At 41.8% G+C, this 17,447-nt stretch overlaps 1 protein-coding gene across 5 annotated transcripts in view; it reads left to right on the top strand.

The window, feature by feature from the left end:
- Positions 1–17,447, top strand: part of MYO1B (myosin IB) — a 167,714-nt gene that overhangs the window by 90,761 nt on the left and 59,506 nt on the right. For all 5 annotated transcript variants that reach the window (XM_032480150.1, XM_032480152.1, XM_032480151.1 and 2 more), the window contains exons 6-8: positions 3,029–3,075; positions 8,400–8,463; positions 17,300–17,398. In XM_032480150.1, the coding sequence (XP_032336041.1) occupies positions 3,029–3,075; positions 8,400–8,463; positions 17,300–17,398 (210 nt within the window). The remainder of the gene's footprint in view (positions 1–3,028; positions 3,076–8,399; positions 8,464–17,299; positions 17,399–17,447) is intronic.

The raw sequence follows: 17,447 nt of genomic DNA, 5'->3' as shown, positions 1-17,447 counted from the left end.
ATCATCAGAAAACAAAGCCAGAGATAAGTCTTATTGCCATGGAGGTTGTCATAAACCATCAGTATAAGCCGTCCTTATGTTGCAAACAGTAAATCAAAGCCTTTCCCTGTTGATGGAAAGCCCTCTGCATTGCTTTGTATTGTAAGTGTGTCTTTCGTTGTCATTTAATGCAGTTGTTGGGGTAGCGTGCATTTCTCAGTCTTGGTGCTGTTGACATTTTGGACTGGATAAGTCTTTGCTGCGGGGGGCTGTCCTGTAGGGTGTTTAGCTGCGTCTCTAGCCTCTGCCCACTGGGCACCAGTCGCTACGCTGCCTCTAGTTGTTACCATTGAAAATGTCCCCAGACAATGCCAAATGTCTCCTGTGGGGGTCAGGACTGCCCCCTAATCAGAATCTCCAGTCTGGAAGAGTAGTTTGGTTCACCCCTTTGTTCGAAGTCATGGAAGGTCAAAATTTCACATGGATTAAAGCAGAGCTGCTTTGGGGTGGGAGGGGACCCCCAGTATAGAGGGACAGAACCCTGCCCGTTATCTTTGTGACTCAGGCCTAGCCCCTCCTTCCGCTTTACAACAAGGAGATAGCATTTATCTTTATCTCCTGGACAGTGGAACAAGATTCATGAAAATACTTTGCTTTTGAGAAGCGAAGGCTGAAACACCTATCGTACTGTTATTGATCTTTCTTCTCCTTCAGTACCTTAACTCGTAGAGAAAGTGCCGTATCTTCTTCATCTTGTTATTCCAGTATTTGACTTCCTGTTTAGTGTCTTTTGCTTGTGTTAGGATGCTGTACATGTGTTGTTCTGTAGATGCTTATTTGAAGAATGCGGTGATCTAAAGGAGGAACACTGTGGAATGCTATAGCTTGCATCTGTGATTAGAATCTGGCCCTTTTTTCGATGGTATTTGAAACTAGGCCCCGGTGCAGGAAATGAAAGAAATGTCTACTGTAGGCATGTATTATCTTTTATGGGAATGCTTACTTTTTAACTGGAGCTGCTACTGTAAATGAACATTCAGAACAATCAACTTAAAAAAAACAATTGAGGCATGTGTCTCAAGTCTTCTATAATGGAACGCTTGTTTTTGATTCTGTGGTTCACAATAAAAGACTTCAGTGTTTAGAGCTGCGTTGAGTAATGTGCAACTCAGACTTGTTTGATGAAAAGATGGTTTATGGCTTGCAAATGGCGCCCTGAATAAAGTTTTTTTGAAGCAATTCCTTCACTTGCCCTTGACCTTCAAGCCACAATAAACTCTCCTTTATGTATCAGCATCTCGAGCTGGACTCTGGGGCTGTGCAAATCAGTTAACTTGGCAGCCCTGCATGTTCACACCCACCACAAAGAACTAGCCTGTGAAAACACAAAAAGTGTCATGGTCTTCGTGATGACTAGGTCAACACTCAGCCTTATCAAGGCTGCTTTAGCTGGTGGTGGATGGAGGATAAGGCTGTGAACCTCTCCAGGAAGCATCCTTTTCTGAGTGTTTCCCGTGTTCAGGTTTCCTCACTCAGTGTAACATCTCAGCTTATTTTCTGTTAAAGAGAGAGTTTGGTGTCAGGGATGTACCAAACCGTATCCATTCCAAGTGGAATCTGAATCAAAGAACTTTCCCGGTGTTGACGCTGTAAATTTTGTCTTAACTGAGCAGGAACCTTTTTTTTTTTTTTATAAAACAATCAAAAATATAAAAATACCAGCTAATGTGAATAATGCCGCAGGTTTGGCTACTGAATATCCAAAGAGAGCCTCCCACACCTTGATCAGGTGATTGCTTTCAAAACTTGGACCAGCTTTTGGCCATTAGTAATCATTTGTGCTCTTATTACTCTAATCTTCTTCCTTCCGTTTAATTTAATGAAGCTGTGGAGGCTTCCAGAGATTTAATGCCTGGCCTTTTTGTCTAAAGATTGATTTCTGCTTGCCACATCACCACTCTTCAGTCCTTGCTGGCTGCATTGTGGCCCGTGGGTCCCAGTGATAACCTCAGGGAGGGGCGGGAGGGTATTGGTAGAAATGAAGAATTCATGCCCATCCATAGAATCATTGAACCAAAGTCTGCACTTGAGCAAGATCCTCAGGTGATTGGTTTACACATTGAAGTGCGAGGTGTGCTTCTGGGCTTCAGAACATGAAACAGGGATCCCCTCTGCTTATATGACTTACATTTATTCCACTTAATTCTGCTACCTGGTCCAGATTAATGCACAAGCTTGATGACACAGTCCTTTCACCTTATGACACTGAACTTCCTGTGACAGGAGCATCCTGTGCCTTGGGCAGTGTCACCCCTATGATTCTTATGTGCTCTCCTTTAAAAGGAAGTCCTTTGGGGGACTCTGGCTCCTCGCAGCAGCTAAGATTGGGACAAACTTGGATTTTGCGTTGTAGGTTGATTTGTTGTTTTTTTTTTTTTTTTTCTGGGAAGTTTCACTTAGGTCTGATGGACTTAAACTAATGAAACTATGTAGCATTTTTAGTCTATTGGAAATGACGTTCGTTTCCAAATCTCTTACTCTTTCTGTATTGTAGAGTTATGTATTTATATAGCTTTATTTCAGAGTTAATTGAACAATTTGAAGTTTCTCATGCCTTTTTCCATCTGGAAATCTCATCGATTGAGTTTCATAAAGCCTTTGATAATACTAAGTAGTTATCTCTGAAATAACCTTACTCACTGGTAATCATGGCAGAAGAGCTCGGAAGCCTTGCTTGCTAGCCACTCAGCTGACTACTGTCAGAACAGTTAAAAGATGTTGAATTAGACGAGTTTAAATTTAGAGCGGTACTTGAAAAACTTCCGTGAATCCTAGGAACGACTCTTTCTGTGAACTTAAGACACAGAAGCTTTAGCAACTTACCAAGGCTTGAGTTAAGAAGCTTCTGTGGACATTCTGGACAGACATGTCATTGCTGAAGATTGCATTTCTAGGATTTATAGATGTCAAATATTACAGTTGTTTTATCTTTTGGGTTGAAATTATTTTTCTGTCATGTTTGACCACACATCTGTTTCTTTCCTGCCAGCTTTTGGAAATGCCAAGACTGTAAGGAACGACAACTCCTCTAGATTTGTAAGTATTTATACAGAAGCATAAGTATTAATGCTAATATTTAGCTCATATATGTTTAAACAACCAATAGATGTTTAATATTTCTCAATATACACGTTTAAAAAATAAGAAACACCATCACTATTGAGAAACTGAAAGTTCTGTAAGGACTTTTTTCTTTTGCTTTCTGAAATTTTCCCTGTTAATTCTTCTTGGAGTGAAAAGCAATTTCTTCATGTTTTCTTGTCATCTATCATAAAATTCCATGAGCAATGTAAATGAGGCTATTTAAAATATCTTTTTACTAATGTGAGTTTTGGTATTTAGGAATCATAGTTAAGAGTCAGAAATTAAGTAGAAAGAAGGATAAACTAGATGTTACATTTGTATGCTTTCTAGCTCTTGTCCTTTCTTCAGTGGGGCGAGAAAGGATGGAGATGTAGCCTAAAAGTTCATAGAGGTAAAATCAGTAAGTTTGGCAACTAATGGGGGCTGGGAGGAGGGTTGCATAGTAAAAACCAAAGCTAATTGATGTTTTGAGTTTGGTTGAACTAGAAAATGCTAATTCCACTAACGGAGACCTTTCCAGCCTCATGTCCCATCACTCCCCAGCAGGCCCTCTGCAGGTCAGCCCCTGGGATCTCTCCAGTTGGGCTGCCTTCTTTCCCGCCTCTGGTCTTTACACACACTGCCTGGAGGCAGCTGGGGGAAATATGTTGAGTGTGTTGGGGCGTTTTGAAATTGACTCCTTTTTTCTATAGTTTAACCAGTTTTTTATAAATTTTATAATCAAAGCTCATTTACTTTCTAAGCTGTCTTCTCACATACATGACTGGGGACCATTGTTGGTGATCCTCTATGCCTCCCTGCCAAAGACTTTTCCTGCCCCCCAACCCCCAGCTTTTAGCCCCCTTTTTGCTTTTTCTCATTAGAGTTACTCAGTACTTAAGGCACAAGAATGACCTCAGGTGGAGATAGTTTTGATAGCTTGGCATGTGGAAGGCCAGGGTTCCTATTTCCAAGGCTATGAATTTTTTCCATTGGATTAGCCCCCTAAGTTGTTAAAGCTGATTTTAGCCCTGCCTTTTCCTGTTGTGGTAACGTGGCTAATCTCATTACATAAATCAAATTAGAAGCAAAGTGTGGGCAGATAGAGGTAATTCTAGTAGATCAAGCTTCTTTATGGGATGAGGTGGGTTTTTTGTTTTTGGGTTGGGTATTTGCAGATCACACACACACTTTAAAAAAATTGCAAATATATTTAGTCTATAGACCATAAGAATGCAGAAAACCATATTGCTTAAGGACTCATTAGTACTTAATGATACTGGAAAATCTAGTGAAAGGCTTGGCAGGTGGTTTGACTTGGTAAGTAACTTTCGAGAAATTCTATTATAACGTGGGTATTAGGATATGAGATTAATACTTGATTATAGGCTAAAGCATTTCATGCCCAGTTTTTGTAATTTCTCTGCTTTGTGGGCTGTGATTTTGACCAGTAATATACTCAAGTCCATGATGTAGCATTATAGTTGGACTCTACTGTATTTAAAGTTACTACTGTATACAACAGTGGTTTATGACTCCAGGGGAGATTATATTTCCTTCAGCTATGTTTGACTCGTTAACCCAGGATAAAGATAAACATTCTTTTTTTGGGGGGGGTGGTAATTAGGTTTATTTATTTATTTATTTATTCTTGAAGTAGGTACTGGGGATTGAACCCAGGACCTCGTGCATGCTAAGCATGCACTCTACCACAGAGCTATACCCTCCCCCCAGGGTAAACTTCTTGATCTCTTTGCTGAGAAATCTGGTAGACCTTGCAGTGGTCTAGGTAAGCATTTCATTGTAGCTGGTGGTGTGGGCCAGTGTCCCCATGGAGGTGCCTCCATTTCCCCTGCCCCCAGCGCTCTAATTTTACATATTGAGCTTCTATTAAGAAAGGAACTCAATGTTTTGGTTGGAGGAGGGGACTTTTAAGGCTTTTGAAAATCACTTTTCTTGACTAAGGCTCTTGGAGGGGATTTTGTTGAGCATCTGCTGTGCACAGTGCCGAGAGAGGCCCTGGAGGACGCAGGAGAGAGCACCTGTAGGGTTAGGAGACTCATTATCACACCTCTCATTCAGTAAGAATGAAAAAGAACGTAGACAGTTTATTCACCGGTTTGAAAACTGTTGTTGAAACATACTTAAATTTAGGTTTCCTGGTGTGTCCTCTTGCAGCCCACAGCCCTTTCCCCACGAGTCGCCGGAGTGATCTTTACAAACTGCCATCCCCTGCCGGCTGACAGCCTCAGTGGTCCCCCTTGCACCTGGAATACAGTCCAGGCTCCCCGAGCCTCCCTGTGTGAGCTCCCAGCCTGCCCTCGCCTGGCTCACTGGGCTGCAGCCACACAAGCCTTTGTGACTGTCCAGCGTCCTGAGTGCCTCCCGGGCTTAGGCCTTTGCGTTGCTGGTCCTTCTGCATAATGTGCCCCATCCCCAGATCTTTGTGTGGCTGGCGTCTTGCATCATTTAGAGCTCACCTCCCATGTCACTTCCATGATGCCTTTCGTCAGCTCTGCGACTTCATCCTGTCTCTGCTTCTTAGGCATTCATCAGCCTCTGGAGTTACGGGGCTCTCCTGCACGGTTTGCATCGTCATTGCCCCTAGACAGTAGGCACTGTGGAAAGGAGCTTCCCAGCCTCTTATTCCCTGAGGTGGCCCTGGGAGCTGGAGCAGGCCTGGCGCCATTGTGGACACTTAGAAAACTTCTTGATGAGCAATTACCTATTTTTAAGGAGCTTATAGACTAGTCAGGAAAAATGGGCATGTCTAAAAATAATTATAACACAACACGTAAACTGGTAAGTTCTCCATGAGAAGTCGAGACGACGTGTGATGGAAGTTCAGAAGAGAGAAGCTGGAGGCGTCTGGGGCAGGACATTGGTCCCGAGTGGGCCGGTGAGACTTAAGGAGCCAAAATCAGATGGCGAGCAGCAAGAGCTGGCAGGACAGCATGAGGGGGCCGAGGGGAGAAGCCAGCGTGGACCTGTATTTGCCAGGCTTCATGGCTAGACTGGAGGGTCTGTGAATGGAGCCAGGGGCCAAAGGGCTGGAGAGAGGAGTCTGGGCCCCAACTGAAGGGCCTGGAGTAGCAGGTTCAGTGTCTCAGACTTTGTTTTGTGGGCAGTGAGGGGCCACTGGTTATTTCTGAGTAGGCTTGTGACAGAACCAAGCCTTTGGGGAGTCATTAGGATGAGTGTCAACCAAGTCCCCAGTTCTCCTTTTCCCTTCTCTGTAGCGTGTATTCGACTCTCTCCAGATGTCCTGTCCTCTTCCCTCAGCTGATGCCATTGTGCCCACTTCACAGAAACCAGCATCCTCCAAGCCCTCAAACCCAGCTAGCCTGCGTCTTGGCGCCTCACTGGTCCCTCTGTCAGTATGTACACTCTGGGCTCAGGGTGATCCCACCTGTGCAGCAGATCCTGTCTCAGGGACCTCCTACGTCCAGGGACCAGCTTCCATCAAAAGCATCCCCTCTCGTATGGTCACCTTCTGATTCTCGTTAAGTTACTCCTTCTTTCTCCTCCATAGCTGCTTCGCCTCCAGCATCCCCTCCTATCGTGGAGAGAGCATCACTGTCCACTCAGTTGCTTGCCACAAACCCGGCCTTTTAAAGTCTTGACCCTCCTCCTTTCTTACCTTCTGTGTCCAGCCACAGCCCGTCATTGTGACTCTCGGCACAGCTCTCAGCTCTGCTTACTTGTCTCTTCTGCTACTCTTGCTGAGAGCCACCAACATTTCTCTCCTATTGCTGCCACCTCTGTTGGCTACATCAGATAGATCCTTTCCAGTCCATTCAACACTAGCCAGAGTGATCCTGTGAAGACGCAAGTGTGATCGTGGCTTCCTTGCTGAGGGACCTTTAATGAAACAGCTTTGCTGTCAGGGGAGAAAAGTGATGTCATGTTGGGCTCCGAATTCCCTGACCATCCTCGTGGGTGCCTGCTCCTTCCTCCTTGCCTGCCTGACGTCTCCTGACACTTTCTTTGCATTTAAGCTAGGGCAGACTTACGGCTCCCCCCGCCCCCAGTCCCTTCTTCTTTGTGCACAGCCCCATGACCCTCTGTGGGAGGCATCGCAGTACACCTTTATGTCCTATTTATGTCTCAATTCCCCCCAGACTGTAAGTTCCTTGAGGGCAGGAGCTGTGCTTTGCTTTCCCTTGGGCCTACGTTAGTATCCAGGAAATGCTTGATAGACAGTTGTTTACTGAGTAAGTGAAGACTTAAAAAGGTCAGATGACCCAGGACAATGAAGAAGTTAATAAAAAGTTGCAAATTGCACTCTTGTTTGTGTGCCATGTGATTGTGCTGCTTCTCCCTCACCAGTATTTTGAAAATAGAAAGAATTAAAGTAATTCTCTGGGAGAATTATTGATGTGACTAAAGCAGAACTGGAAACAAAATCAAAAAATACTTATTAGATCAACACACCCTTTTCCAAACAAAAAACAGCTGTCAGGTTTGTTCTGTTACACTTGTTACTCTTTAACTAGACAGTGATGGACCAGTTCTCTAAAAAGCACGGTATGAGACTGTGTGTGTTTCTGTGTGTATAAGGTAACATTTATAAAGTGTGATATGAACATGGGTTATGTATTGCTGTATAGTCTAGATCAAAAGTCAAAGAGAGTAATAATGATCAGCCTTTGATTCTGAGTTGGTCACACCACATAATCATGCATTTGATTTGAGTAGATAGGAAGAACAGAATTTGATGTATTCTATTTAATCCACTGTCCAGTATGTTTGGAATTTCTAGCCATGGTTTTAAACATACTTAGTCTATGAAAATGAAATAATTTATATTCCCAGCTAGTGCATATGCAAGAAATACTTATTTTTCTGGTTTTTCATTCTTTTTTTGGCAGGGGGTGTGGGGAGGTAATTAGGTTTAATTTTTTAAAGGAGGTACTGGGGGTTGAACCCAGGACCTCATGCATGCTAAGCATGTGCTCTACAGAGGGATACCATCCCCCTTTCTGGTTGTTATTCTTGAATTGAATACACACACCCTTGAGAGTCTTGAAACACATCTAAAATGGAAAAATTGCATGATGGCTGGGAAGATCTATTCTTGAATGAGCAACGGGATATGTTCACTTCAAGCTAATGGGGTATTTAGTATGAATTATTTAGGGAGGCATTTTGTTTTAAGTCACGATTACTTAAAGTATGTCTTTCTTAATCACATTTAAACACATGTGTAACAGGTTTAGTATGCTATGCTTTAAAAAGATAAACTGACTGATTATTTTGAGGTGCACTTGGAAACTCACAAAATGTTTCTTTGGCAGGGCAAATATATGGATATTGAATTTGATTTTAAAGGCGATCCGCTAGGAGGAGTGATAAGTAACTGTGAGTATTTTGCTTGAATCTTTCTGAAGAAGTTCAGGATAGTAAAACATGTATTTATAATAGAATATTTTAAATATTTGAATCTTCAAGAGATAGGTATAAGAATACATTTCCTATTCTTATACTTAGATTTTTAACCTATGCTTTGCAGGTTGTTTTATAATATAATTTAATTTCTAAATCTTTTTAAAAGATCACTTAAAGTCTTTACTTTTGAAAAACTTTTTAAAAATCTGCTAAAGAAATAAGTATAAGCCAAAATGTATTTTATATTCTCTACATCTTCAAGCCAATCCAATAATAAAAAGATTCTCCAATGGCTATTTTCTGTAACAAAATTTCTCTGTGATTAAAAACAAAATATAAATAATTGATTTTAGTAACTTTTAGAGTAATTGTTAATCCAATAAAATGAGAAAAACCTGTGCTTCAGATTTTGCGGTGAGAAATGTTGTTTGTCTTCTAGTGTAGTTAGATAATTGAAATACGATACGCCTGTTAGGTAGAAACAGATTTCTTAGCTTCCTTTAGTCATGATTTCTGATTGTAGAAGTGAGATGCTCTCTGTCAAAGGTGAACAAAATGAACAAAACCAGGTGAGTTCTGCTTGATAGCCCAGGCCCAGAGTTTTCTCACACGGGCCCAATGGTTAGTCTCTGTTGCAAATGAGGCCCCGTCACCAGTGTTCTGGAGATGCAGGACATGTGGCCCTGCCCCCATGTCTCTGCTATGTTGATTTCAGAGGTGACTAGTTTGCAGAGTGTTAGATGACAACTCAGGGTTCATGGACCTCCATTTGGAGCCGAGGCCTGGTTACCCTCTTGCTTTTTGGAGCACTGCACTACCAAACCCCCTGCAACCCCAGCGTCCTCACCGCCCTGTGATGCTATTGGGATTGTTAGAATGAAAAAGTCCAGATTTGTACCAGATTAAGAAATGACAGATTGACTCAGGTATCCAAAGCGCTGCTCATTAGATTTGTTATAGTGGTGGCATTCCTTCTCCACATGAAATTTTATTGCAACTATGAAACAGATAAAACAAGGACTGATCTGGTTAAACAGGACATGAGTAGCCAGAACACCTAGACCCTCAGGTGGCCCCTGAGATCGTCCTACAAACTCTAGAACCAGAGGAATGCCATTGGAAAGCTAGTGTTTTCTGTAATTTGGGCACGATTCATAGAGTAAACAACTGGGGCTAGAGTTTCATCTTGGAAACGGTGAGATTGAACTGGATGAATTCCATGGTTCTTCCCATTTCTACCGTCTATAGTTTTTAAATAGTTTAATAGTTTTCCCTTTTACTTTGTGAGCCATGCATTGGGATTATCCATATTTGTAAAAATGAAATTGGCTAGGATGGTGTTCCTTATGTTAACTGGTTTTAAATGTCCAGTAAGGAAGCAGAAGTACTCCTGCAAACCATATATGATGCCACCAAGAGCAAATGCTTCCAACTCTGCCGTGCTTGTTAGGCAAGCTCCCTTCACATACAGGCAGCTGATGAGAGCTGGATGGGGAAAGGGGTGCCTCAGTTTTAAGACCATCATTTTAAGAGAAGATTAGCTTTTATTCTGAAAGGTATTTATAAATCTTTAGCACTTTTTACAAGAGAAATTAACTCTATTTGTTAGTTGAATAGTACACTGTTTTTTTAAATGAGGATAAACCTATTTTTATTATAGAACATTTAGGAGTGAATCAATTATTACTAGGAAAATATTTAAGTACGGCTTTTTTATACGTATTAGAAAATGGCTTAGGTTTTAGTTTTACATTTTGAAGTTTTAGGTTTCAAACAGAAATGTCTTCCTGCCCCTAATTCTTGCAGTATCCATGGAGAATAAATAGTCAACACTCAGTTCATTTCCAGTGAAGATTAATATATCACCATGAATGGGTTTCATATGGTATTTGTTACCGTTTGTTCCCACAATGAAATTATATTGAAGTTTGTGGTAGTGGGAACACCCTGGTATTTGAGAGTATCCTTTGCTTTGGAAAGGAAAGGAATACATTAGTGGTGAGAGCAGGAAATTTCACCCCCTATGGATAGAAGACTGACTCATAGGTGGCCGCTGGGAGCTGCTGCCTGCTGGCTTAAGGGGGTATAAAGCAACGGGTAAACCCACCCTTGTTCTCTCCAAGCCACCAAAAGTTAGCTTCCTGTAGCCTAGAAAAGAAGAAAAGTTTTACCATTTTGTAGGAAGTCTGTTTTGCCTCCTTTTCCAGCAGCCGCCATGTAAAAGCACAGGTCATCATTGACTGTAATTATTACCTTGAAAAAGTCACAGGATCACTCGAGCCCATTGTGTCCCCAGGAAGTAGAAAAGAAAACCTAGTAGCTTACTCTCTTTTCCAAAGAGAGGTTTGCTGTGAAACTTAAGTGTTGAACTCACTTTGTTACGGAAACGACAGGCCAGCCAAGAAACAAGCACCACTCAGAGGGCTGGAGTACTCAGATGTATTATGCTGGCAGGCTCAGAGGGGCTTCTGCTCCGAAGCTCTGAGCACCTCCAAGACGTGCGCACGAGGTTTTATAGGGTGAAGTACAAGCTTGGGGTATTCAGCCAATAGGCATGGAACAGCTTTAGCAGCATCATTATCACAAAAGTGGAGGCAGGGAGGCAGCAAACCAACATTCCAAAGCCAGGTATGTATCTTTGAAAACCCAGCTGGCTAGCAAAAAAACATGAACAGCAAACCAACACTAATTAACTTAGATTTACAAGTTAGTCCAGCAGAACTCAGATCAGCATTCCGATACTTAGATTTGTGAGTTATCTTGTAAGCCCAGCCCAGCCTCTCCTTCACATTCCTAGACTTGTGAGTTATCTTGTTAGACCAACCCAGCTTTTCTGTCACAACCTGACAGCTGCCTATCTCTGAGGTTAGTCTCATTAGGAGAGAGATGTTACAAAAACAAAATGGCAGGCATTATTGAAGTAGAGGAGATAAAATATGGAAGCATATCCAGATGTTTGGCTGATGTAATTTTTCTCCTCGTTGGTCTCAGAAAGTTCACAGGATTTATATTTGAGGATTTTGGCTCTAGTGTTATGAACTTGAAACGTTTGGACACTGTTGCTTTTATTAATAGTTACAGACACTGTTAGAGTTGTGACACTAAATGGCAGGTTGGACTGTGGAGAAGATGTGGAACAAGTCTCAAAGGATTTATCTTTATCCCCTAAAAGAAGAACAGCAGAGAGATGTATACTATGAGAAAGTCTTAAGATTTCAAGTGTGCATATGCCTGAGAAGACTGCAAGGACGGGAGAGATGTCACATGTCACATGGCCATCCTATTCATGGTAGTGTAGCAAGAGCGTGGTGTGATACCTGACACGCAGTAGGTGCTCAGTAAATGCTGGAGATAGGGGTGGAATTGGTTAAGTCTAGGCAGGCCCTACCTTCTCCTGCTTTATTATTTGGGGCATATCCATGAGCCTACTTATGCAGCTCTCAGTGATTAATCATGTGGTTTCCGTCTGAACAAAAAGATAGCAAGTTACCTAATTCTCTGTTCTTCCATTTCTTTATCTTTGAAGTGGGAATAATAGTCCTAGTGTCATAGGGTTGTGATGAGTTGTAAATAATTTCTTAACGTCTGAAGCCCTTGTGACCGTGCCTGGCCCATAGTAAGCACTCAACAGATGTTTGCGTCTTTTCATTATTGTATACATCTCTGTTTATTGTCTCTAGCCCCTAGCCAATTATATGCCCTGCAGTGACAGACTTAGTTTGTATGGTTCATTGTTGAATGACAACAGCTAGAATAGTGCCTGACATCTAATATATATATTTGTTGAATTAACTAATTAATAGTCACATCAGTACCTGCCTAATGTTCAAGTACAGTTTGACATAGAGAAATTTATTGAGTAATAAAACTTCTCTGTTGGATAATTTCATCTGAATAGTCTATGCTAGTTATTTTAAAAACCTTTTTCTAAATCCCAGAAAGGCCAACAAAGTTATTGGTCATCAGGCTTCGTCTGTTGCTGACTTCTTTGTTTCGCTTGAAAGAAGTAATATGACCTTGTGAGTGATGAAGGAAAAGTGAATTTTGAAATTGGTGTGTGGTCCTGTTATCATTACTGCCCAATAAACCACCCCAAACACAGTGGAGTAAAACGACAGCCTTTTTATTTGTAGCTCTTGGATTCTGTGGGTCAGAAATTCAGGTGGAGCCTGATCAGCAGGGCTGTCTTGTCTCCACAACATACGGGGCCTCAGCTGGGAAGACTCCAGTGGTTGGGGGTGATTTGTGTGAGTGGAGGTTGGAGTCCTCTAGAGGCTTTGTCACTCACATGTCAGGCTCCGGGGCTGGGATGATGCAAGGGCTGAGCTCAGCTCGAACTGTTAACTAGAGTCATCTACATGTAGTCTGCTGTGGTCTGGGCTTCTCTAGGTGGGGCGGCTGGGTCCTGAGAGGGAGTGTTCCAGGAGGGAGCATCCTGGCAGCAGGTGCTCCAAGAGGACCAGGAAGAAGCCTGGGAAATCGTACAGTGGCACTGCCGCTGTACGCAAAGTCAAAGTAAGCACAGGCGTCCTCTGTTTCAGGGGTGGGGGGTGTAGATTCCACCTCCCAATGGGAAGAGTGTCAAAAGAATTTATGACCACTTAATTTTAAGCAGCTTAAAGCTGACCGATGGTTTTCAGAAGTGGCCACAGTAGTTTCTTAGCTTGTGTCCACACTCTTGGGTAGTCCCCTGTCTCAGTGACTCAAGGGTTGGCCATGAGATTTGTTTTGGTCATGGAATAATTCGCTAGTATGACACAAGGAGAAACTTGAAAATTGGTTCTGTATCAAGGCTTGCCTGCTGGATGATGAGAGATGCACGGAATGAACCACCCAGACATGAGTTGAGGGCATCGCAGGCCAGCCAGCTGCCAGCAGACCGCCAGCCCGTGAGCAATGCCAGTGCCACTCAAACACTTCTTTTATCTTGTGTATCTGAGCAATGGAGAGGAGCAGGGCCAATTGTGTCTGCATTGTGGGCTTTTATTGGCATTCTGGCCTTACTGGCAAAACTAAGACAAAGTTGATTCTTTTATGAGCTTTAATCAAGAACTTGGATCATTTCTTTTCTTTTCTTTCTTTTTTTTCAGGAAGGGAGATTATACATAAAATAAAGAAACTTTGATCATTGCTGTCTAATCCTTTATCTGCCATGTTTCAAAGTAGTATGTTTTTCTTCCCCTTCCAAACCACTACTTGTTCTTTTATTCCTTGGCTTGTTGCAAGTCTTCCTTCTCCAGCAGATGCAGACCTGGGCATTTTACTCTTTCACATCTTGTGCCACAAGGAGGTTGTCCTGTGATGTGCACAGGCATGCACATGTCATGGAGTAGCTGGTAATTAGTCAAAACTAAGAAAGCCCCTGAATGATGGTCTGCCTCTGTTACTAGTCAGGTGGCAGTGTCAGGGTGGAGTCAGTGGGGAAGTTCTGATTCCAGAGTTTCTCTGTCCCTGCTCACTGGTTTTCCCCTTTAGAATGGCTTAATGGGTTTATCTCTCCCCTTAAAACTTAAATTTTATTGAGCTTAATAGGAACTTAAATGTATGTCATGAGAGGGGAATGTACCTGCACTGGAATATATGGAAACTCTTAATCTCTTCTCTACTAAATATCTGGCACATCCTGTACTCTTTTATTTTTAAATTTATTATTTACAGTTCAAACTGTAACTGATTTAAAAAGCTGATAGGGCCATGAAATATTTTATCATTTAAAAAGTTTTTTTATTGAAATGTAGTTGATGACAATGTTAGTCTCAGGTATATAACAAAGTGATTCAGTTTTACATATACATACATATTCTTTTCCGTTATATATCCTGTCCTCCTTTTTATTAAGTCTTGTTAGCAGAGGCTCAGTCAGTGGTGGTAGAAGCATGTAAAGCAGAAGAGAATGTTGTGCCAGGGTTTTGCTTTGCCTTAATTCAGGGGCAGATTTCAATAAATTGAATTGTTCAGGTGGCAAGTCCTTATAGTGAATTGAATTTATGTTCTGTAATTTGGGTAATTATTTGATATGGCTTCATGCTGTTAGATTATGTCAGTGCATGCACATTAGAAAATAGATTAGGGAGTGGTTTTAAACACTAGTAAATTATCTGGGGGCAAACATTTTTCCTGATTACTTTTCTGCCTAGAAGCTTATAACTTACAAGCTTCTAAGTCATAAAGAAATAGGAGGCTCTGAGGTAATTGATGAAGCGTTTTAGGTGGTGAAACCCTCAATTGCTTTGTAATGAAAGGCTCCTTATTTTGTGATTGAGTTGCTTAGTTCGTGAAGTCATATGTTTTATGTAAAGGGTACAGCCTCAGCCTTTCCAAGTGTTTATGGACTTAGCCTTCTTTTTGCTGGAACGTTACAAAGACCATAAGCACAATACCTCAGTCCCCTAAAGCTTTGCTCTCTGGCTCTATTGCTTCGTAACAGTGTGATGGGAGCCTCATTTTCTACAAAATGGGGATTATGAAACCAACACCTCAGAGGAGGTGTTGAGGGTAGAACATGATAACAAATGAAAAGCAATGAATGCAGAGGGGAAGGTCAGCGACAGTTCCCTTGTACTTCCCCCTACACTTTTCCTTTTAAACACACGTTGCACTGTGTTCATACTTGAATTTGATAATGATCACTGATCATATCAGTGCACGTGGTTCAAGGAGTACCTTGGCCAGCATTTCTTTCCACACTGTACAAGCAAAAATTATTCTCTAACTTGGTGACTGTTATCAGCTGAATCTCACAGCCGTTGCTGTTTCTAAACTCCCCATTGTGTGTGAGTGTTTCTCCAAAAAGTGCCAAACGTTAGGCTGGCTGCTGTGTTGCGGTTGCACAGTGTGGCTGTGTCACGTGCGTTGGCTTTATTTCATGTCTTGGAGTACCATGAAGATTTCATATTTAGCCAAAAAAAGGAAAGAAGACAAGCACTGCTTGTCAGAGTGTGCCTGGATCAGTCACCAAAAAATTGTTTCTCGTCGTTATTAAGGTGGCCCTGTGAGGTGAGGGCAGGGTGCTGTGGGGAGAGCCTGAGTCTGTGGGCTTTGACAGGTGAAGGACACCTGGTCATTCTGTCTTTCTCACCCTTACCTGCTGCGTTCTCTTAAGGGTGTTGGCGTCCCCCCTTGGACAGAACTGCTGCTCCTGTTTGGGTGATGGGAGTAATTGGGAGCATGTGTGACAAGTATAGGACAAGACAAAGAAGGTCTCCAGGCTGAATCATTTGTTTATATTTTTCATGTAGTCGAGTTACTTTCTCCTAGGCTTGAGGAATTTCCGGTAAGGATTAGCTTTTCAATGAAGAGTCTGCCCATGCCCTGTGGGTTCGTTCTTCTAAGACTGTGCTGGTCCCCCTGGGACCCCGTAGGAACTTGGTCCATGATAAGTACAGTCATACTGAACTTTTATACTTACTTGTTTGTTCTGTCTTCTGCTCTGGATGTCAGTATTTATTAATTGATTGAAACGTTCAGTTCTCAGAGAAGATGAATATTATACGATCCTTTTCTAAATTTTGTCTCACTTGTACTCTTCATTGCCTGTCTTCTTTCTTTTTTTGGCTGAATATGAAATCTTCATTATTCTCCATCTATGATTTGAGGGCGTTGGCTGTCATCCAAGTCAAGTGAGAGCTGGAGATGAGAATGAAAATCACGTAGCATCCTGTTCCTGATAATTTTTGTATTTACATATTTTTGTTCACTTTCTGTCAGCTTAATTTTGTGTGTCCTTGCAACCCATCTCTTCATTCTTACAAATGGCCTTCTGTATTTGGAGCACCCGAGGCCTTCTCACCCTCAAATCTACACTCTTTAACTCTACCTACACTGCTCTTCACATGCTGGTGTGGATTCCAGAAACACAGATTAAGACGTTCAGTGACGATCCACTGTGAAATTGCACACCGTCCTCTCTCTTGCTCTTTTTTTTGGATAATGTCTGTTCTCTAGAACTAGTGTTCAATAGTGGGATCACTGATTCAGCATTTTATAACGAAATTTGGCTTTACCCACAGAATCCAGACTCTTTTATATCACTGGTCAGTCATAAGCAGGACTCCAGGCAGGGACGTTCTCTGCTGTTGTACTGGACCTTCCCCTGTGTACCGCCGCAGTGCCTTTCTGGTCGGCTTGCTTAATCCTTCCCTTCTTTCCTGGTCAAATAACCCCATTTCTATAAATGAGACTCCTCTCCTTTCATTCTTTAAAACTTCAGGGTATCAAGAAAGTTGGCCTCACTTATCCCAGGTAGCAGGGCACGTGGATATATGATGGGGTCTCACTTGGGTCAGGGGACCTGATTTCAAATCCTTCTTAAACTCTTGGACTGTCAGTATTTTCATCTGAAAAGTCATACCTTACAAAATGACAGGTAGGACTTAATGAGGTAATGTCTATAAAGCACTTAGCATGTAATAAGATATCAAAACTGTTAACTTGCTATCAATATAATTAAGTGAATTCCTCACTGAATGGCTGCATTTCCTTGCACAGATTTGTAATGCTACACATTGAAGAACTTAATGTCATCATATGTTATATAAAGCCAAGAGAGTATTAATCAGCTTGTTGAATGTATTGTTAAACTTTTTCTGCATGTTCACTGTTGCTCAGAAGGAACCTGGTTTGTTTAACTTGGTGACTTTAATTTTAGTTGTGCTTCTTCCTGAAAGTGTAACTGAAATGTAGCTTCTGTTATTATTTTATTAATATGTAACCGAAAATGGAAAAGAAAGTGAGGGGGAAAAGAAAGAAGCATGGTGGATTTGAAAGTAAAATTAATACTATACTATGATTTGGTTCTTTTTCTCTTTAGATCTTTTAGAGAAATCTCGAGTTGTTAAGCAGCCAAGAGGTGAAAGAAATTTCCATGTGTTCTATCAGCTGCTTTCTGGTGCCTCTGAGGAACTCCTTAGTAAGTCCTTGTTTCCATGTTTTAATTTTTACCGTTGCAGCGTTCTCCA

This window comes from Camelus ferus, chromosome 5 (assembly GCF_009834535.1).
Source record: "Camelus ferus isolate YT-003-E chromosome 5, BCGSAC_Cfer_1.0, whole genome shotgun sequence".
Taxonomy (NCBI): domain Eukaryota; kingdom Metazoa; phylum Chordata; class Mammalia; order Artiodactyla; family Camelidae; genus Camelus; species Camelus ferus.
This window is presented reverse-complemented; position numbering and strand designations above follow the sequence as displayed.